This window comes from Naegleria fowleri, assembly GCF_008403515.1.
Source record: "Naegleria fowleri strain ATCC 30894 chromosome Unknown tig48, whole genome shotgun sequence".
Taxonomy (NCBI): Eukaryota; Heterolobosea; class Eutetramitea; order Acrasida; family Naegleriidae; genus Naegleria; species Naegleria fowleri.
Window position 1 is genome coordinate 431842 of NW_025407980.1, and position 20087 is coordinate 451928.

Sequence of the window (20087 nt, forward strand, 5' to 3'; positions counted from 1 at the left end):
TTAAGAAGAGCAACTTTGTGGTTATCCAAGCCACCACAACCCATTGTGTATTATCAGAAACGTTTGTTTTCCACACACCTCAGCCATGTCTTTAGTGCAACAGGTCCACAGCCATGTCTTTAGTGCAACAGGTCCACAAAACAACGAAGGTCATTTTCAACCTGATGTGATTTCAAAGAATTTGCCCACTCAAGTCAACACAAGTATCAACCCATGTTCTTCCACCCAACATGTATCCTCAGTTGAAGAAATCTCCTTTGAAAAGATAACAACATCTAATGTTCATGAGGAATCCACCAAAGAACCAACGCGCACTGAAAATGCTCCAATGTACTCTGTAGAAAAGAAAGATGCAGTGGCTACATCTCCATGCTCAAAAACAACTACAGATCACGATAGGAGCAGCAATGAAAATTCCAATACCACTCATAATGATACGTCCATGAGTTCCACTTCGAAGATCACACTCCATGAGAAAAAGGATGAAGAAAAGACGCCTCAAAATAACATGATTGACCAACCGTTTGACCAACATCAAGCAACGACCAAACCAGCAGTGGAACATGTCAGTAATAGCGAAATGATGAAGAACCCTCACTCCGCTCAACACCATGACTCTACTCGATATTACGAAGAAAAGAAACAAGAATCCATGAATTCGAATCAAGTTAACACCAATCCAGAAGCTCATCAAGAAAATCATTCATTCAAAGAGGGCCCGCGGAAACGTATTTGGACATGGCTTATTGCCATCTTAATTTGTGTTCTTCCAATGATATCTATTGATCACTACAAACTTTACGACACTCACTACATTGATATTATTATTACATTTGAATACGTTCTAATGAGCCTTGTTCTAACGATGGTTTTTCTTTCATTCAAAACATCTAAAGAAATATATAAAGCTATTGCCGCTGCCACTGGGGGCGCCATTGGAATTTCCTTCTTCAACCATACACAGTTTAGAATTGACATCTCAAGACAACATATTCATTCTATCCTTAAGAATGAAATCGATCAAGTCCAGAAACTTAAACATGACTTTTTTTTGATATACTTGGATAGAATCAATGGAGAAAGATCTGACTTTGAGGATCTGTTGTCAAAACTTGCTGGTTTTATTAACGCTTTCTTCTATTGGCTTTGTTTATTTGATGAGCACGAATCAATCACTGATTCCATTACGTATGAAAATATTGTATGGAAACTCCTAAAAACAAACAATAGAGAGCAGAGCATACTGGAGATTTTATTAGAATGTACAAATGAAGATGAAAGTAAGAGCCTTGTTGAAAGCATAGTTGAAATTTATTTTCATCGCGATGAAAGAGTATTAAGAGCTTTAACTAACAATGTTGGAATTGAAGCACAAAACGAAGTCGACAAGAAGGATCAAATATTTAAAGATGCGATTTTTTTTTCGAACGAACAAGCAAACCTTACAATTGCATTTTGGAGAGATTCTTCATCCTCGCCACAAGAACAACATCAGGCTGGTGGTGCCTCATATGAGAATAATCCACAACAAAGTGCACTCTCTCAAGAACAACCATCATCTCAACAACATGCTGCTCGTCATAAAAAGTGGGCACTATATAAGGAATATAATGGAAAATTTAAAGAAATTGTCCCAAAAGATAACAAGTGCAAATGGAAGGTTTCGTTTTGGCTCCCTCCTCTATTCCAGTTAAAGAAGGAACAGCTGTACTACATTGAAGGCATTTTAAATGAAGAAATGGTAAAAAAGATTCTAAACGACCCGCAAGTATTCAAGAGGTTCGTACAAAAAGATCAAATTACGAAGTGAAGGTCATGTTTCGTAAACATTAAAAGAGTTTGGTTGAGAAACGAAAAATTGCGTTTTGATTTGCTTAGTGACTTCCCAACCACTTTGTTTTCTTAAGCTTTTCAGAACCTTATTCGCTCAGATCGGAATGTTATCGTGGTAAGGAAGAACATTGAGCATTAAAATAATAATTATGTTTATTGGTGAGCGAGATTACCAATGATGGTAGCAATGGAACGATACGCAAAGTCATATTGCTCTGCAGTTTGAATCATACCATATCTTTGTTTCTGTGGTCCAATAGAATAAGAATGTCAATCAATAATAAAGTACTTACTTTTAAGGACATGGCTCTCTCCATAATTTGTGTTGGGTTTAAGGAATGTGTTTTGTAGAAATCTTTCAAAATTGAATCAACAAGACAAAAAGTTCCTGTTCTTCCAATACCCGCTGAGCAGTGAACAAAAATAGGTGATCCTTGAGTGTTCACCGAATTGACGTGTCGCACCACATGATGAAATGAGGTCAAATCTGGTACTCCAAAATCAGGCCATGCTGTAAAATGAATTAAATGCACTCTATGAACTTGGTCTTCTCTAAATTGTACATCCAACAACCTGTGAATAATTTCTTCATTATCAACAAATTCTTCCTTAATATTTTGTATTAGAATGTCTCGTTGTTCTTTCTGATTGATATCTGTTTGTGTGTGAATGCCTGTTTGATCTGGCCAGTATTGAGCACATTTTGGCCTTGACTGCTCAATGAGGTTGCTGAGCATGAGAATGACAGAAACATTCTTTTCGATAATCGTTCGCCAAAAATCATAAATTGTTTGTGGAAGAGGTCCTTGTCCAGCAATATACAAAATTTCATTTCCAATTTGAATATTGTTTGCATTTACATAATATTCTGGATCATTTTCCAAAATGACTCTTGTGCTTTCATCTAAATTTGATCATGTCACACATTCAAATTTAGTCATAGGATAAGAATAAAAAAACAGTATCACAACGTACTCGCCAATACATTTCCATATCTATTCTTATTGGTATTCTTCAATGCCGTTGTAAAATCCACAGGTTCAAGAGATTTTTCAAAATTCCGCAATTCCATAAATTCTCGATGTGAGTATCGCTTTGCATGGCGCAGAATATCTTCTTTAATTTTCAAGACTGTAGTTGGATCTACAACACGATGATCCTTCTGTATTGCATTGGTTGTTTCCAATAACGTATTCGGAACGGAACCATCGGATGATGATATTTTTGAAGAAGAAACGCGACTACCCATGTACGAATGCTTTTTCATGAATTTTTTTTTCAAAAATTTAAAATTTTGTTTTTTGAAATTAATTGGAATTTTAGACATGAACAGATTCATTAAAATCTTTTCAACCTCTTGTAAAAAGATGAACAATAATTATGATTCTGAATATTTAATAATATTTGAATAAGAATTGAATCAGAGTAGCACTGGGGAGGAGAATTGAAGGTAGATAACTTAGGGTGGCATACGACGCGCGTGTTGGCATGTATTCAAAGTGTGTGTGTGAAATAAAAACTATTGTTGAATATTTACATCTAAATTTGCAGCAGAAGCAGCAACGGTGCTCATCATTTCTTTGAGCTTGTTCGACTTCTTTTCTAATTTTGAAGTTTTAAGATTCAAATATTCCTTTTCACGTTCAAGTTGGGAAATGGTCTTGTCACGATTCGAAACTTCTTTTTTGAGAGATAAATTTTCTTGTCGTTCTTGGTCTCTTTGTTTTTGTAATTCGAGAATTTGTGACGATTTCTTTTCGTTTTCTCTTCTTGCTTCTTCTAACTGCCTCCTTATTTCTGTCACGTTGACTTCATACTTTTCCTTATCAGAAAATAGCATATTTACACTCTCGACACTGTGATTCAATGTTTCTGTCATGGCCTTAATTTGGTTTTCAAAAGATTCCCTAGCTCGTATTGTTGAATCTTTTACATCCTTTTCGTATCTATTTTCTAACAGTTGAACCTCATCTCGGATATGGGTCAAATTCTCCACAATTTCTGCATACCGCTCTTCACATAAATTTTTCAACTTTTCATTTTCAAGTTGAAGCCTAGATTTTGTTTTTTCCAGTTTCTTGTAAGAGTCCTCACTGATTGCCATTTGAGATCTGAGGTTATTGATGTCTTCTCCCATTCTTTCAAGTTGAAGTCTTTGCTGCTCTCTTTCCTTTGTGAAATTGAGCATGAGAGTAGAGAGGTGGTTCATTGATCTTTCCACAATGTCAGTATGTTGTGAAAGAATACCTGAAGTAATATCTGAAGGAATATTCACATGTTCAGCCATTAGTTTAACAAATCTCTTCAAATCCTCCACTTTCTTCAAATAATTGTTCTTCTCAACGATTTCTGCAGACTTGTCTTGCATGACATCTCGCAGCTCAGCTTGCAGACTGTAAATCTTTTGATTGAGCTCATTTTCCTTAAGTATCAATGCATTTGACAGCTCTTGGTTATCTCTTTCGTATCTGTACCTCAATTCAGCAGCTTCCTTTTCATATTGTTGCTTCTTCTTCATCAGTTCATTGTCCTTTAGAGAGGAAACCTCATAACTCTTTTGGAGAACATTATCTGTAAAGGTTTGAAATTGTTGTTTCCATGCAGACAGAGAAAGAATTGTTTGTTGTTTGAGGTTATCAAGTTCTCTTCTCAAATTGCTCACTTCTGTTCGAAGCTTGAACTCGACGAGATTTTCTTTTTGTTTCTTTTTCTTGATACTTTCTTCAAGAGATTTAATCTCTCTGGAGTGCTTATCTTTCAGCTCTTGAGTTGTTCTCGAAAGATGTAATTTAAATTCTTCAATACTTTTACCGAGCTCTTTTGACAGGTCTTCAATGTTATCAATCTTAGAGGATGCCATCTTGAATTTTCTGAAATCAGAGGATGGTAGTGACAACAGAATGTTGTCCAAACTATAATTAATTGTGTCTGACATAATTTTGTGCTCCTTCTTTAAAACATCCATCTCTTGCGCAAGTTGTTGTTTTTCACTTGCCAATTCTTCCACTTTGTTTGTCTCTGACATGAGAGCCTCTTTGAGTTTTGCATTTTCTTGCTTCTTTTGTTGAGCAATCGTGTCCAAGTTTTCAGCATGTCTCTTCATTTCTTCTAATTGTCCATTTATCATTTTGACTTCTTCTGCCATTCTTGAATAGTAGTGCTCCAGTTCTTTTCGTTCGTGCGTTTGCTTATCAATGTAATCTCTCAAAGAGTCAATGTTTCTGTTGGACTCATCCAGATAACTACTCAACTGCATATTCTTCTTTTCAAGGGACTTGATTTCTTCCCTTGCGCTTCGAATCTCCTCTTCCTTTGCGAGAATTTCTTTCTTTAGCTTTTTAGTTGTTTTACGTTCCTCAATGAGTTCGTCTTCCATAAGTTTTGCTCCTTGCTTGAAACTTGAAAGTGTATTGTTAAATTCTTTTTGCTTTCGTTGTTCCAGTTCCTTGAGTTTATAGTCCAACTCGTATTCGAACTTCTTTTCCATGTCTTTCTTGTCATTAGCAAATCGTGTTTCAAGCTCTTGTACCTTTTTGTCGTAATCTGAACGTGGAAGGTAGTCTTTCTGGAACACTTTGAGCTTGCTTTCGTACAATTCCAACATTTTGTCGACTTGATCAGGTTGAAGAGTTTTCTAAGTGAATTGTTAATCGTCAATTTAGAAGTGAACAATCAAATACATACCATTCCATTAATCATTTGTTGTTGATAAATTTGATCGAATTGTGATTTTTGTACCAAAGCCTCCTTTTGATGTAGCTCCCGTTCTAGCGACAATATTTTGCTTTCATAAGTGTCTCTGATTCTCTTTTCGCTTTCTACTAATCGTTCATTGAGTCGTTTCGAAAACTCTGCTTGCAACTCGTTATGAGCTTTTCGCTCTCTTTCCAAGCATTCATCAGAATCTGTTTTGAGTCGTTTCAGATCTTGCTCCAATTTTTCTCTCTTTCGTTCTGTCTCTTCAAATCTCTCCTTATATTTGATAATTTTAGCTTGTACACGCATAACAATGTTGTTGGCCTCCTTTGACTGCTCAATTTTCTCTTTCAATTGCTCTTCAACTTCTAATAATCGTTTTTTAAGCATTTTACTTGTTATTTTGCTTGCTTTGCTTTCTTCGTTGTAAGATTCCTTGTATTTTTCGGTTTTTTGCTCGAGTTTTTCAATGATTTCATCTCGTTCTTCTTTTTCTATTTCCAATTCTTCTATTTTTCTTCGCAGCTCATTCATCTCCAACTCTTTTTGTTGTATTTGTTCGAATAATTGTCGATTTTCCTCTTTTTCTCTATGTATTGAGTAAATACATATCAAACCATCACTGTAGCCAATACTTACGTTGAGAGGGACTTTTTCTTCTTTTTTAACTCATTTTCCTTCAAAGAAAGTTCCTTTTCCAAATTCAAAACTTTTTCATACAGATCGTTAACCTTAGATCCTTCGGTTTTGGCTTGCAGTGACACAAGATCTTTTAGTTTTAGTTTCAGTTGATTAATTTTCTTCTCGTTTTCTGCCCTAGTGGTCGACTCTTGCTTGAGCGCGTTTTGACACCTTGAAAACTCTTCACTTGTTAATTTGAGCTCATTTTCTACTTTTGACATTTCCTCAATCAATCTCTGAATAACAGTTTCTTGCTCTTAATTCAGAAGTTTGATTTAGTTCGAACTCTGCTCAAAACTAAACTTACCCGATCTGAGAGCCTCTTTAATTATTTCGAGTATTCGTTCCTTCACATGTGGTGCCGTTGTTATATCTTTATCCATTTGTAATATGACTTTATCATTTTGTAAATCTTTTAAAATCTTAGTCAAGCCATCGGCAAGAAGCATGACCCGTTCTTCGTATTGTCTTCGAATACTTGCGATGGATGGAATGACCTCAGTGGTGGTCGGTGATGATGTTGATGCTGTTGTACTACCGCTTCCTCCTGATCCCGCTTCGCCTCCATCATGACTCGATCGAATGAAATGAACGCGGTTGTCTCTCCTCTTGTTCATTTTTTTTTCCTAATGATTTTCGAAAGCGGGAGGAAATTGTATTTTTTGGCGGGAAGGACATCTCAGTCTTGCTATATCTATGATAGATGACAGAGGCTTAAACTAATTCATGAACCACTTGATGACCATGTTTCAACAAAAGGAAGAGGGATTTAGATAACCAATGTTCTTTCCGAATGCATTTCTATTCTTTCCGTGTTCTCCAAAATGATGGTATTGACTTTTCTGAGTACCTGAAGTTTCTCCACAATAATTTGGTGTGTCATGTACAATGCGTGCTGTGAGTAATTTAATTAACCAGGATCGACAGAGATTGGATCGGATTGGTGCTCCAGCGATTGAACTTTCTCTTTCAGTCAATCCAATACAATCCTAAAATCCGATCTATTTGAATTTCATCAATGAAATGCGAGTTTGTTGCTCTCAATTCTCGAGCGTACCTCACCTCCTTTTCAAATTGTGTATTACTGTATCGAATGAAAATGAACGACACAAAAGTCTTCCATTTCAAAGAACAGTTTGACATTGCAATTTTTTGAATATATACTCAATTATGGAAATGGGCATACACATTTAGCAAAAGCCATCTCTAATTACAACCTTTGCGAATGGATTCAGCTGAATCACACAACAACGACAGCATCTCTCATATCACGATCGTTGGGTACCTCACCTCGTTGTGTGCGTTGTGGTAAAGTTCTTTCAAAAAAACACACACCAATCTTCACCGGTGAAGAGTGTGACGATCATGACGACCATCCACAACACAAGAATAACGTCCACCATACCTTTGACTCGACGCCGCAGCCACCACCAAGGATGGCCAAGTACCACCAGATCATCATCGCCTCTGAGAAATGCAATCATCATGATGATGACCTTCCTCTCGTCGTCGTCGTCATTCTTCGCTTGTTTGTTAGGTCTGCTGTTGTGTTTGACTCAATCCATTCATTCTTTGGAATTGCTAAAATTAGAATCGCTACCTTCCCTGAACAACAACATGTCGGAACAGAGAGAAGATGATGTTTCTCGAACTCGACCTTCATTCCTTCAACATTTGGATTCGATTGAAATACCTTCCTCCATTCAACAAAAGCTCACTTCTCATCGAGTGAATCATTTGAAGTCATTCCTGAAAGAGGAGTCATGCAACAATAATAATAATAACCATCCACGAATGATGGTCTCAAATCCACCACCACCACCACATCTGGATCGATGTCAATCGTCATCACATCATCCTCCTCGCATTCGTTCAGCAAACATTTTTTTAAATGATTACTTGGATTGTCAAACAAGTCCACTTCTGGACAATTTTGTCATGAATTTGCAAACTCCAACTTTAAGAATGGTCAATTCACAAAGTTGGATGAAAGAGTTGAGGCAAGAAATTGGAGAAGTGTCACTTTCACAACTGAAAATGCCAGCCACTCACAACAGTGCATCGTACAATGTGAGCTCGAATCAAGAGTATGGTGTCGATGTCAATTATGACAGTACCATGATGTTGATTCCTCAAATGGCCAAGTTGTTTAAGATGTATGGTGTGAATCCTGAGAGAATTAAGCAATTTGTTGCTCCATGGTTTAAAAATCAAGAATGTTCTATTTTGCAGCAATTGAAACATGGAATTCGACATTTGGATCTTCGTTTGTGCAAAGCTGAGAGTTCGGATGGAATAAGAAATAACAAATTCTGGGCCTGTCATGGATTATTGAGTGCCAAGTTTTCAACAATTTTTGAACAAGTGAAAAAGTTTCATTTAGAAAATCCATATGAAGTTGTCACACTTGATATTAATCATATTTATGGATTTAATAATGAGATGGATCATTTAGAATTTTTGAACATGACACATGAAATATTAGGAAGTGGCTCTATCATAGATCCATCAACAATCTCCACTAATGCCACACTCACTTCCATTTGGAATGCATCTTCGAGTTCAAGAATATTCATCTTTTACAATCATCAAGAAATCATTCGAAAATATGGATCCAAGTACAAACTTTTTGCAAGTTCATCCATTTCGACACCTTGGGTTAATAAGCAACAAATGTCTGCATTGTATCAAGAAATTTTGTCACAACTAACTGCTAGATCCCATTTGGATCGAAGATTTGTTTCACAGATTTTACTGACGCCTAATTTGGGCATGATGGTCGACGGCTTGTTTGAGAAACCACATTCTGTAAGAGAATTGGCTGAAATGAATTATGGAAGTATTCCTCAATGGATTAAGTTATCTGCTCCAAATTCAAAATTGAATATTGTGAACACAGATTACTACAATTTGAATGGAAGACAATTTATCACACAAGTGATCTCACAAAATTTTAACTAACTGTATTTTTATATTAAATCAAATATTTCCACAACAAATTGCCTATTAATGGTTTGTCATTGCTGATCTATCTTTTAGGTGATGAGGATGAAACCTCATTGAATGCATAAACCAAATTAAGGATCACGAACTGCATCCTTACAATCATTCTTTGACAGAATTGGCTGAAAAGAATGACAGCAATAAAGGTGTCAACTCTTATAAATATTTCATGATGGGAATTCTCGAACAAGAAAGATATTATAGCAGAAAATTTTGTTTCTTTCAAACTTGATAAATTTTGTTGTTGTTGTTGTTGATGTGGTCGTGAATCATCGAGAATAAGATCGACAACAAATTGTCATATAATTTATTATTCAAACAATTTTGTTGTTCACGCAAATTTGTTGTTGTTAACAGCTTTCGATCAATTCGAGAAAACTAAATTCCAAGATTAGAAAAAAAATGCTCACTCATCGTTCTTCATCTTCAGGAATCACCACATCTTCTTCGTCTTCTCAACAACAACAACAACAACTACGGAAAACTTCCCGAAGAAAGAAAAATCATACTACTTTGCCTCCGACATCACGAACGGAAGAGAACGAAACCACCAACTACGGATCTGATGTATTTTTACATCTTGAAGATATTCAGCAAGAATCGGAACCATCATCATCATCATCACGGACACGTCAGAATTCCTCCAAGAGAGGAAGTAAAAGAAAGAGAAACAATACGAATAGACACCGAAATAGAATTATTGAGGAAGAAGAAGAAGAATTTCAAACTCCTTCTCAAGTTTCATCATCTCAAGATTTTGAGCCAAGTAGACAAACCAGAAGAATTCAAAGCAATGATCACAATTACACGACACCATCCATGAGTGTGTTGCTAAATAATTCTAACATGAACAACATCTTGCGGGTACCTCCAAGCACAACAACAGATGATGTGCAAGTCGTTGGAGACAACAACAGCGCAGATGCTCCCATAGTGATTGAGGATGATGTAGATGTGTACAGACATCACGGAAATTCTGCAGATGATGCCATTGTGTTAGAAGAAACCGAGGAAGAAGTTCAACAACCAACCCAATCGCGAAATTCTCCTACTGATGATAGAATTGATTTAGTTTCATCCATGATTCCCTCTACATTGCTATTGTTTCAACAACATCCATTCATTTCTTCTCATGGACTTTCAAGAATTAGTGCACTAATTAGCTCAATAGCGAGATTACGAGCATCTATCATGAATGAACGTCCTTCAGCACCTGTAAGGTCCAATAATTTGACTAAAATCAAATATCAACCACCTACTTCAGGAGAGAAAGAAGAATGTACCATATGTCTCTGTGAATTTGAAAAAAACGAGAAAGTATACAAGACTGGATGTGGTCACATGTATCACGTTCGATGTTTAGACCAATGGTTTAGACAAAATACCAATCACACTTGTCCTAATTGTAGATCTCACCTTGTCAAATAAGCGACTTTTGAGTGCTTGAGTGCGGAACTGCTAGCACTTGCCACTAACTTGTGTTTTTGACACCACACACGAATCTTTCCAATAAACCCCATTTCAAATGGAAGAAATGGAATTGTAATTGAACGCGGGTTACAAGGTTTAAAAAAATTGTTTCAGTTGCAGTTGAATACATTCTTGTACAGTTCAATTCTTTAGCAGTTGATCCCGAGATGGTAAACATACTACAAAAACTTGGCCTTCGGAAAAAGAAATTAAACCTTATTGTTTGCGGATTAGAAAATTCGGGGAAGAGTTCGATTATTAGTCATCTCAAACCCTCATCGGAAAAGAAAGAGAATGTTCTCCCAACAGCAGGTAAATTTTAATTCAAAATAATTGTTGGGATAATTTATGTCACCCTTGATATAACCCACTACTTAGGTTACAAGCTTGAAGAATTCTCAAGAAATGGAGTATGTTGTTCTTATTGGCTTTTAAATGGAATGATTCATTAAGCAATCGGATCACACTTCTGCAATCAGTATCTATGCCGTGTTTTCGATTTGAGTGGAGCTGGAAAATATAGACCCATGTGGAAATACTTCTTTGAAAATCTAGAAGGAATTATATTTGTTGTGGATGTAAGTGACACCAAGAGATTGTGTGTAGCGAGAGATGAATTATTGGATCTAGTCTCCAACAAAGAGCTCGCAGGTGTTCCAGTCTTGGTGTGTGCCAACAAAATCGATGTCGACAAAAAGAAGGTTTCGCTTGCACAAATTCACAATATTTTGAGCTTGGATGGCAGTAACAGAGAATGGAAAATTGGTAAGTGGGATTTCCTTTCACACCAATAATTGATAATTATCTATTACAAACAGAAGGAACAAGTGCCAAAGAAGGAACAGGTATCGAAGAAGCATTTTCTTGGCTGGTGAATAGTGCTGCAACTTTTGTGAGCAAGAAGAAGGAAGCTCAAAAGCAAATCCTCATTTCTAGTGTGAGCCAAACAGTCACCCATCATCATGGTGTTTAAGAATAATTTTCCAATAAGTTATTCTTGTTGTTTATACATTAAATTATTACTGATAGCAGCAGTACTGACGCTATTCACTCTAAGGTGTGAAATAATTAAATCAACTTCTTTTTGATAAAGTATGATCTGAGATAGTAGAGTTGTCCAAAAGCAAAGACAGCCATAAATACAAAGAAAAATACTCCCAAGTACGTGATACGTTGGTTGATTGTCTCAGTTGTACGTCTCATGGCACCCTCTCTTTCTCTGAAATACACGTACTCGGCATAGATTGAATGCACAATATCCTCCATCATTCTGAGATTAACTTCAATTGGTTTCAAATGTTCCTTTCGTGCCAATTGTTCATAATCATATGTATCAGTTCCAGTAAGAACATCAAAGGTAATACGGCGACGCAATCCTTCATGATAGGTGGCTTTAGAACTCAATCTGTTATAGAAACAAAATGAATACTCTCCTCCTTCTTTTGCAACAAGACTGAAATCACCTTTTTTAATATTCTTTCTCTCCAAAACAACATTTCCTCTCGAATCAGTGACTCTAAAATCAACCTTTTGAGAATATCCTGCTCCGACTTGATACTCTCCATACACATCAAAATTGGTAACAATTTCTTCACGGAAACAAACATAATCTCTTGCTTTTAGATCAAATTGAAAAGCAAAAATTGATGAAACTAGAGCCAAGAGTAAAGAAAGTGTTGCAAGAATCATCATCAATAGCGACGTTGATGATGAGGAGGAGGATCGGAAAAGCTTATTGTATTGTATTTTCATTTTTTCGTTTTGATCGGTGAGAAGCCCACCATGCTCTAACCACGTCAGTTATAAAACTTTCTCTAAGAAGAAAAATTATTGTCCCAATATTCCATCCAATCCAATCATCATCATCATGATGAAGAATGAAATAGAGAGAAGGTCGAATATCTTGTTAGAAATGTGTATGGATGAGAGTACTTTTGATTTGGCTCTCGAATCCGTGCGGGAAAACAAGTGTCAAAGGCTTGAAGTTTGTTCCGAGCTCGGAGCAGAGGGATTTACACCTCACGAGGAGATGGTTCTCGCGTGCTTATCGGAGCCTCTATTCGAGCACACCAATTTAAATATAATGATTAGACCCAAATTACATACAAAATTTGGAACGAGTGCTGCCAGTAGTAACACTATGATTGATTCATTTTGTTACAATGATGAAGCGATAGCAATAATGAAGACTCAAATAAGGAAAATGAAAAAGTTATTGATGCAAGAAAAAGACAAAGTGAAGAATAGACAAATTGGATTTGTTTTGGGATGTATTGAGAGAAGGATGAATGGAAAAATTACGATTAATGTCAATGCATTGAAGGAATTAATAGGTGTCATCCAAGAGCCATGTAAAGATCTTCACCACACACAACACCGATTTTCAATTACGTTTCACAAAGCGTTTGATTTATTGAGCGATCCAATTGAATCTGTCACAATCCTAGCCGAGTTAGGTATTGATCGAATTTTAACGAGCTTGAATTTTGAATGTGAAGATTTGAAAGGAAAAGCTGTAAATTCTATTCAACAATTTATGAATGACAACGACAATACAGAACTCTTGCAGAGGTTCCTGAAAACAGTCAGTGATGTGCCAGACACTTCAAAAGTGATACTTTTAATTGGAGGAGGAGTGAGAGAAAATAATTATTTAGAAATTATGCAATTTTTTGAACTATTCCCAAAAGTTCAGTTCGAGCTGCATTCTTCCACTCCATTCAAAATCAAATAATACTATTATGCTCACAATCTCTTGAAAGGATCAACATGAGTCACATGTGCATATGAATATTTATTTACAGAGCGATTACTTCTTTTTCAAACAATACATTCGAAGAGCAAAGAGGCCCTTTTCCCAATGTTTTTGCTTCATTCAATTTTCATATCATTTCAGAGTACTTGAAAAATACGTAACATACCTTGACATTTTCAATTAAGGTAAATTTAGACTCAACTTTAGAGAATAAGTAGCAATAGTGATCATTACTCCTTGTGAGGGATCCATCATCCTCGTCCACCACAAAGCAGTCAGCAGCAATATTTTCCTTGAAACACAAAATTCCTCCGTCATAAAGTAAATCATAGAATAGCTCCATAAGTTTAATAAAGTCTCGGTCGGTAACGAAGCAACTGCACCATTGAATCCACACACACTTTCCAATATGTTAACAAATCAACTGCCTTTGACAAACACTTACATGATATTTTGGTTTTTTTGTGTCCTTGAAAACAGTATGCAACTCTTGGAGTCCTACCGCAAATGTTTCCTTAATTTTGGCGCACTCTTCTTTGGCCCTTATCAAAAACTCTTCATTAACATCTTCACAATCAATATAGTCAAAGTATTGTGATAATAAATTTTTTGTGACACGTCCATTTCCACTAATCATTTGAAATTTCCAAAATTGTTTAAAAATTAAATGTGAAAATTATTTAGAAATTAAATATGAATTAAATAATAATGTATATATAAGACAATTCAATGTTCATACCTTCCACATTCCAAACAATATAGGAATGGTTTTTCTCCCTCTCGTGCTGGTGTAACATCTTTCAAGACTTTCTTCAAAAACGATGAGCTCTCCTTCACGTCTCTCTCGTGAACATGAGTAAAACCTCCCAACATTCCATCAATATCATTGGTTACTTTCTCTTTCCAATATTCTGTTGCTTTTTTATAGAAATCGGCCTCGGCAACTTGCCAAAACTCTGTTAATGATGCAAATTTTCGTGTATAACCCGAAGTAATTCCTCTTTCTTTCAAACCAGCATAATCTAGTACTATCGGAGGAGTGGAATCAGCCGATGAAGAAGCGATATCAATGCTCGATGAGTTTGGTTTCAAAGACGATGGTGAGTTGCTTTCGGATGAATTTTGCATTTTTTTCAAAGTTTCTTTTTTTGTAAAACCTCTAACACGATTTGCTCTCTTTAAACACATTAATAATTACTGTAGTACCATACGTTAACTAATTATAATGTTTTATTAGATGAAATAATCCAATTTCATAACTTTGACTGTACAAGTATTTAAGATTAATAATAGTTGAACCAAAATGATGCGAAAAAAAGAATCTTCCCTCTCATATTACTCCCTTTTTACATGACATGTACAAACAAGACATCATTGTCCTTAAATCGAAGCATTTGATTATTAGGATCCACATTCATCAATACAGTGCTTCCATTCAGATGGAACTTCATCTTGATGGAAACAAGGCTTTTGAGGCTATTCTGATTCCACAGTTTCTTCTCACTTGCCATTCTCTCCGTAATCTTTTCCACGAGCAACGAGTAAGGTGCTTGTCGTGGCATACACACTTTGGAAATGTTGAGTGTGTTTTGAATGTTGGAATAATCGGAGAGTGATTTGATCTTAGAGTCATCATAGAAGAGAAGGAACATGACTGCAGGAGATGGATCAGAGCCAATTGAATGTTGTTGTTGTTGTTGGGATAGATAGGGAAGAGAGCTGCTGAATGGATTGAATAAAGTGGAAGGAGAGAAGCTCATGTTTGGAGAAACCTGTTGTTGAGTAGATGTAGTTGTTTGGAATGGATAAAAAGCGGAAGGTGGAGAGGAAGAAGAGGGTGATAAGGTTTTCATCTTCTTTGTTAAAGGCTCGATCGATGCAGTGGAAGAGAACGTATTAGTGTTGTTGTTATCGCCATTGTTCATAATCAAATCCACAAAGTAAGAGTGAGGTTGTTGATGCATCATGTTTTGATGAGAGGTACCATTGTTGTTGGTTGGGATCACCATCGGAGCAGTCATGGTATTGGCAGTGGTGGTGGTTGGATCAAACTCTGCAGAGGAAGAAGCTGTCTGATTCTCTTCGGTCAGTAATTGAAGAACGGAATCTGAGGATGCAGATGTAGAGTTAGAAACTGGTTGTGGAGCGACCTGATTCATGGCTCGCATGGACTGTTGTTGTTGCAAATATCGATTGGTATGATGATAGATCTGTTGTTGTTGTTGAGCCAACTCCACCAAGAGCTTTTGAACACTCGCAGAGGATTGAGCCACAATGGGTTGAGTATTACCAGAAGATGTGGATGAATGGAATGGAAGGTATTGATTGTAGTGTGAGGGAGTGAGGTAAGAGGGATGAGAAGGAGTGGTGAGCATGGATGGCACTTCTTGTGGTGTTTGTTGTTGTTCTTGGCTGGTCCACATCTCTTGTTGAGTAATGAAGAGAGAATCAATCTGATCCTCAGCACCCTCTTCCTCGTAGATGAGATCGTTGCCATGATGATGATGACTAGACAATGAGAATGGACCTTCTTCGTGATGACGTTGTTCGAATTGCTTATTGTCGTGTTCATTCAACTTTCTCTTGCGTGGGTTATTGTCTGGATTCCATGAGGAGCCATGTTGAGTCTTATTATCCACACTGTCAGGACTTTGAATGCATGTATGATTGGTATTGGACTGAGAAGATACTAAACGACCTCTTCGAGAAGAAGCTTTTGAGGTGGTGGTAGTGGTGGATTTGGGTGTTCGGCAGTTGGAGGTTAAGTTGGATGATCTTCGACCTCGTGAAGTTGGAGTGGAGACATTCTCCTCTTGATGTTGTTGTTGCTGTTCATCGTGGTGATGATGATTGGAAGAAGTGTTGTTGTTGTTGTTGTGGGTGGAAATGGTTGGAGGAGAGCTGATACGAAGGTTAGGAGAAGTGGAAGTTATGGTGGTTGCATTGGGAGAGGTGGTGGTTGTTGATGATGAATGGTTCAGTTCTGATGCAGCATTGGGATGGTTCTTGTTGTATCGATGCTGTTGTTGTGATGATGATAGTTCATGTTGAACGTGTACGAGAGCAGCATGATCACATTCATGCATGTCGCAGTGTTGTAGGATGATTTCATGATCATGAATTTTGAAAGAGAGATATGAAACGTTTGACCAAAAAAGAAGAAGGTTTACGGAATTGGGCGAGTAAAATTGTGCGACAAATGTTCAAACAGTTTGGATAACAGGAAGATCACATGCGCAGACATGTTTGAATTAAGGTTTTATGAAGGTGGAATCGGAGAAGGTGGTGTAAATGCTTTGTGGGAGATAATGGCCAACTTACCTGTTTGTTGTAGCACGAATTGCAGCACACTCCAAGAGGAACATCGAATTTGAATGCAGCCACATACTGAACCATGCAAAAATGTGAGGTTTGCATGTATGAATTCAAAAAGTAATCAACGCGTTGAGAGGTGGATACAGTGGTTGTATACAATTTCATGAAATTTCAACAACATCAAATATATTTACGCATTTGGTAATTACACCACGATCATGATCGGTTCGGTACAATTTTGCGCAATTATGGAATAGAGAGGCAATAGGAAAAGGTATTCGCGTTTGTGGAAGTGAGGAAAATTGAGATTTTTATACCGCGACATGATTCAAGGTCACACACATGGATATTATCAATTTTAAAATACTTACGGCACTCTTATTACTGGCATTGATGTTATACTTTTTGCTGTAATGAAGGTTGTATCGTTTGCAGCAAACACACTGATTGGAAAAGTCTTCGTTTGGAATGTTCTTATGTTTGGTCTTATCTCCAATGACTGGAGTGGTAGGAGAGTCAGTTGTGATGGACATGGTTGTGAATTTCAAGTGGTTGTTTCAAATACAGGGAAGGAGGATCACAATGTGATGAACAGGGCAGAGTGAAAGTGGAACGTGAGATAAGACACGTGGCCAGTCAGATGAACGATGATTCAGTACAAGTTGAGCACACACAAAATGGTCGATTGGTGTTGTTGTTGAAGTATGTATGTGTTGATATCTCGTTGTTAGAGAGTGTATGATGTCTCTTTTTTTTAATTATCTTCCAGATATCAGCTGTGGCGTCGTGGATTTAACGTGAAGCTGCACCAATAGGTTTCATTGTTAGTACATTTTGGGAAAGGCTTGCTCATGCTGCTCTCGGAGGTAAGTGTAGTGTTTCGGAAGTGCTCTCACGGATTGTCGCTTTCAGAGACACCGATGACAACAGACAAACGAATTTAACGTTTCACCAAGATCATGCCCACACCACAACCATTCAACAGAGTTGTGTTGATGCCGTAACGTTGTCAAAGTGGCGGCGAGCTGTGATTCTCTCTCTCTTAACATGTTGGGATCACATCATTGTGTGGAAAAATAACATTCGCTTTGCGGTATTTTGCGGGTCGTTCAGGAGATTTTGAATTGTGATTGAATGATGCGAAGACTCTTGCCTAACAGGTTTTTGACACAAACATCTTGCCTTTTTGAATGGAGACAGTAGTCTGTTGAATCTGATGAAAGGTCAATTTTCTTCTTGTAATCTCTATCTCTCTTTGAAAAGGCATGTTGTTGATTTGACCAAATATATTGTTTACGGTTTGTGTGTTGCTTTTTGTGTGCGGCTTGAATCTTCTGACCATATCAAACAGTGATTCGAGGTCCACGTTTATGACCCACCTTATCAAACAGCAGCGATTCGAGGGTAATTGAACGTTTCTCGATTGACATTGGTCAAAACAATTTGACCAAAGTACAAAAGTGACCAATGTTTTGATGTATTTGGAAGGAGAGACAAAAGATTCGATGCACCTTCATCTATTTTCGATTTAACTCCATTTCCCCTGATTTGTCGATGTGGAATGTTATAAAGGCATGAATTCAATGAATTGCAAAATTGACAAAGACATCCATCAAACCCTCTACTGCTGACAGTAAGGTTTACTTGATTTTAGTCATCAATGCTGTACATGTTAAAGAGATGTGGTTATTATTCGATATATCACGAAAGTGCGTGACATGGAAGGTTATCACTCTGTCAAAATTGTTACTTGAAATACAAAAAGTTTCATTTTCGGGAAGTGACAACCATTTCCAAGTAAGCTATATTATTTCAATCAATAATACATCATCACCTGGACAATAATTTACAGTTTGATGTCGAATCACTACTGTTGACTTGCTCGAATCTTCTCAAGGCGTTTCTCAATCCAAGATATTTCACTTGGAAAGATATCTGCATGCTCTTTGAAAAAGCTCAACATTTTGTTGTATCGCTCAGTTTCATCAAAGCCAATACAGTATTGCAATTTACGAAGATCAATTGGGCACAACTCGAGTGGTCTCGAGTCAGATTCATCCATGTGGTTGGAACCATTCATTGCACATTGATAGAAAATACAGTGCTAATCAGTGCGTGATGAACACAACACAAATTTCATTACCGTTCGTGTGTGTACCAAATATTAACACATACCTTAATACCAAACATGTGACCAATTTCATGCGAAGCAACTTTGCAACTTCTTCTCAAAAGAAGCTTTTCAATCTCAAAATCAGACAAGTGATCATCACCATAGAATGCAGGATGGTATCTTGCGAATGAAAAAACACCAACTCTATTTTCTAAACTTGCAATTCCAAAAACAAAGTTCCAAGATTCATCCGGATACAGGTCCACCATCGTCAAGCCCAACACACAATAAGCATCTTTGGGGATGATCTTTTTCAAATAATTCAAAATATCTCCTGTTTTGTACTGCATCACAGATCCATTCATTCGAGTGGTGAATTGAGGTGCTGACTTGGTCAATGAGGAATTCAACGCTTTAACCTCAACACCACAGTAAAAAGCTTGTAAAAACTTGATCAAAACTGTAAGTGAAGGACATTTTGTTGGATTCTCTTCTGAGAATTGCTCGAGAGGATAAATGTAAATGACGTTCTGGTTTGATTTTCTTGACTCCGAAATAAAAGTCACCAATCAACAGGAGTTTTCGCAACATCAAAGCCAACCATAATTTCGAAATTTCACCATTCCGTTTTGAGAATGAATACAAAGCCAAATCAGGTTCAAAAGTGGAAAAGTAGGTGCAGTGAGAATTGAAGATGCACGTCGTATCAAAGGCCCAATGGAAATTTCAAATATTGAATCATGACGAAATCCTTTGTATAAACATAAAAGTATTGTCCAAATCCATTTACTACTACTTACTTGATCCGATTAAAAGGAGTGTTCTTATAAGCAGTAAACGTTTGTCCATACTCCTTATGCTCGGCCAGCCAAGATCCTCTCTTGGGTTGAGTCTTGGGTTCGAAATCTTCATCCCGATAAATTGTTAGCAGCTGCTGCTTCTTGCTTGATTCAAGAGTGTGGATTTCAAGAGCTTTCTCTCTCAAGGCTTTTCCTGGTGGAACGAATGAAGACATTTTCTGAGTGTGTGATCGTGCTCTGGAAAGAAGGTTCTTGAGGAAGGAGTTGTTGTTGTGGAGTGGTTGAAATCGGTTGAAATCTCCCGCTTGGCAAGTTCTTGATTCATGAATGTTTAATTTGATATTTTCTTTGAAACACAGGTAAACGAGTAGTGATTTGAAAATTGTATTCTTAATACTTGTGAATTATACCACCTAGCCCA

The 20087-nt window shown here is 37.0% G+C and overlaps 11 protein-coding genes across 11 annotated transcripts; 5 read left to right on the forward strand and 6 right to left on the reverse strand.

The window, feature by feature from the left end:
• Nucleotides 1-85: 85 nt before the first annotated feature.
• Nucleotides 86-1810, forward strand: FDP41_005883 (uncharacterized protein; the record flags this gene model as incomplete). Its single annotated transcript, XM_044709456.1, has 1 exon — nt 86-1810. The coding sequence occupies one exon, from the start codon at nt 86-88 to the stop codon at nt 1808-1810; it is 1725 nt and encodes a 574-aa protein (XP_044559843.1).
• Nucleotides 1811-1986: 176 nt separating this feature from the next.
• Nucleotides 1987-3082, reverse strand: FDP41_005884 (uncharacterized protein; the record flags this gene model as incomplete). The annotated part of the gene is made up of 3 exons (XM_044709457.1): nt 1987-2079; nt 2127-2737; nt 2809-3082. The coding sequence occupies 3 exons, from the start codon at nt 3080-3082 to the stop codon at nt 1987-1989; spliced, it is 978 nt and encodes a 325-aa protein (XP_044559844.1).
• Nucleotides 3083-3352: 270 nt separating this feature from the next.
• On the reverse strand, nt 3353-6827 carry FDP41_005885 (uncharacterized protein; the record flags this gene model as incomplete). Its single annotated transcript, XM_044709458.1, has 4 exons — nt 3353-5467; nt 5518-6118; nt 6169-6466; nt 6518-6827. 4 exons carry the CDS (start codon nt 6825-6827, stop codon nt 3353-3355), a joined length of 3324 nt encoding a protein of 1107 aa, XP_044559845.1.
• A 1000-nt stretch (nt 6828-7827) lies between these two features.
• Nucleotides 7828-9171, forward strand: FDP41_005886 (uncharacterized protein; the record flags this gene model as incomplete). The annotated part of the gene is made up of 1 exon (XM_044709459.1): nt 7828-9171. One exon carries the CDS (start codon nt 7828-7830, stop codon nt 9169-9171), a length of 1344 nt encoding a protein of 447 aa, XP_044559846.1.
• A 444-nt stretch (nt 9172-9615) lies between these two features.
• Nucleotides 9616-10641, forward strand: FDP41_005887 (uncharacterized protein; the record flags this gene model as incomplete). Its single annotated transcript, XM_044709460.1, has 1 exon — nt 9616-10641. One exon carries the CDS (start codon nt 9616-9618, stop codon nt 10639-10641), a length of 1026 nt encoding a protein of 341 aa, XP_044559847.1.
• A 209-nt stretch (nt 10642-10850) lies between these two features.
• FDP41_005888 (uncharacterized protein) lies at nt 10851-11656 on the forward strand (the record flags this gene model as incomplete). Its single annotated transcript, XM_044709461.1, has 4 exons — nt 10851-10995; nt 11062-11093; nt 11163-11448; nt 11502-11656. The coding sequence occupies 4 exons, from the start codon at nt 10851-10853 to the stop codon at nt 11654-11656; spliced, it is 618 nt and encodes a 205-aa protein (XP_044559848.1).
• Nucleotides 11657-11751: 95 nt separating this feature from the next.
• FDP41_005889 (uncharacterized protein) lies at nt 11752-12435 on the reverse strand (the record flags this gene model as incomplete). Its single annotated transcript, XM_044709462.1, has 1 exon — nt 11752-12435. The coding sequence occupies one exon, from the start codon at nt 12433-12435 to the stop codon at nt 11752-11754; it is 684 nt and encodes a 227-aa protein (XP_044559849.1).
• Nucleotides 12436-12550: 115 nt separating this feature from the next.
• Nucleotides 12551-13417, forward strand: FDP41_005890 (uncharacterized protein; the record flags this gene model as incomplete). Its single annotated transcript, XM_044709464.1, has 1 exon — nt 12551-13417. One exon carries the CDS (start codon nt 12551-12553, stop codon nt 13415-13417), a length of 867 nt encoding a protein of 288 aa, XP_044559850.1.
• Nucleotides 13418-13492: 75 nt separating this feature from the next.
• FDP41_005891 (uncharacterized protein) lies at nt 13493-14566 on the reverse strand (the record flags this gene model as incomplete). The annotated part of the gene is made up of 4 exons (XM_044709465.1): nt 13493-13552; nt 13605-13838; nt 13884-14067; nt 14178-14566. The coding sequence occupies 4 exons, from the start codon at nt 14564-14566 to the stop codon at nt 13493-13495; spliced, it is 867 nt and encodes a 288-aa protein (XP_044559851.1).
• Nucleotides 14567-14784: 218 nt separating this feature from the next.
• FDP41_005892 (uncharacterized protein) lies at nt 14785-17286 on the reverse strand (the record flags this gene model as incomplete). The annotated part of the gene is made up of 3 exons (XM_044709466.1): nt 14785-16458; nt 16760-16825; nt 17125-17286. The coding sequence occupies 3 exons, from the start codon at nt 17284-17286 to the stop codon at nt 14785-14787; spliced, it is 1902 nt and encodes a 633-aa protein (XP_044559852.1).
• Nucleotides 17287-18620: 1334 nt separating this feature from the next.
• Nucleotides 18621-19881, reverse strand: FDP41_005893 (uncharacterized protein; the record flags this gene model as incomplete). Its single annotated transcript, XM_044709467.1, has 3 exons — nt 18621-18857; nt 18929-19409; nt 19667-19881. 3 exons carry the CDS (start codon nt 19879-19881, stop codon nt 18621-18623), a joined length of 933 nt encoding a protein of 310 aa, XP_044559853.1.
• Nucleotides 19882-20087: the final 206 nt, after the last annotated feature.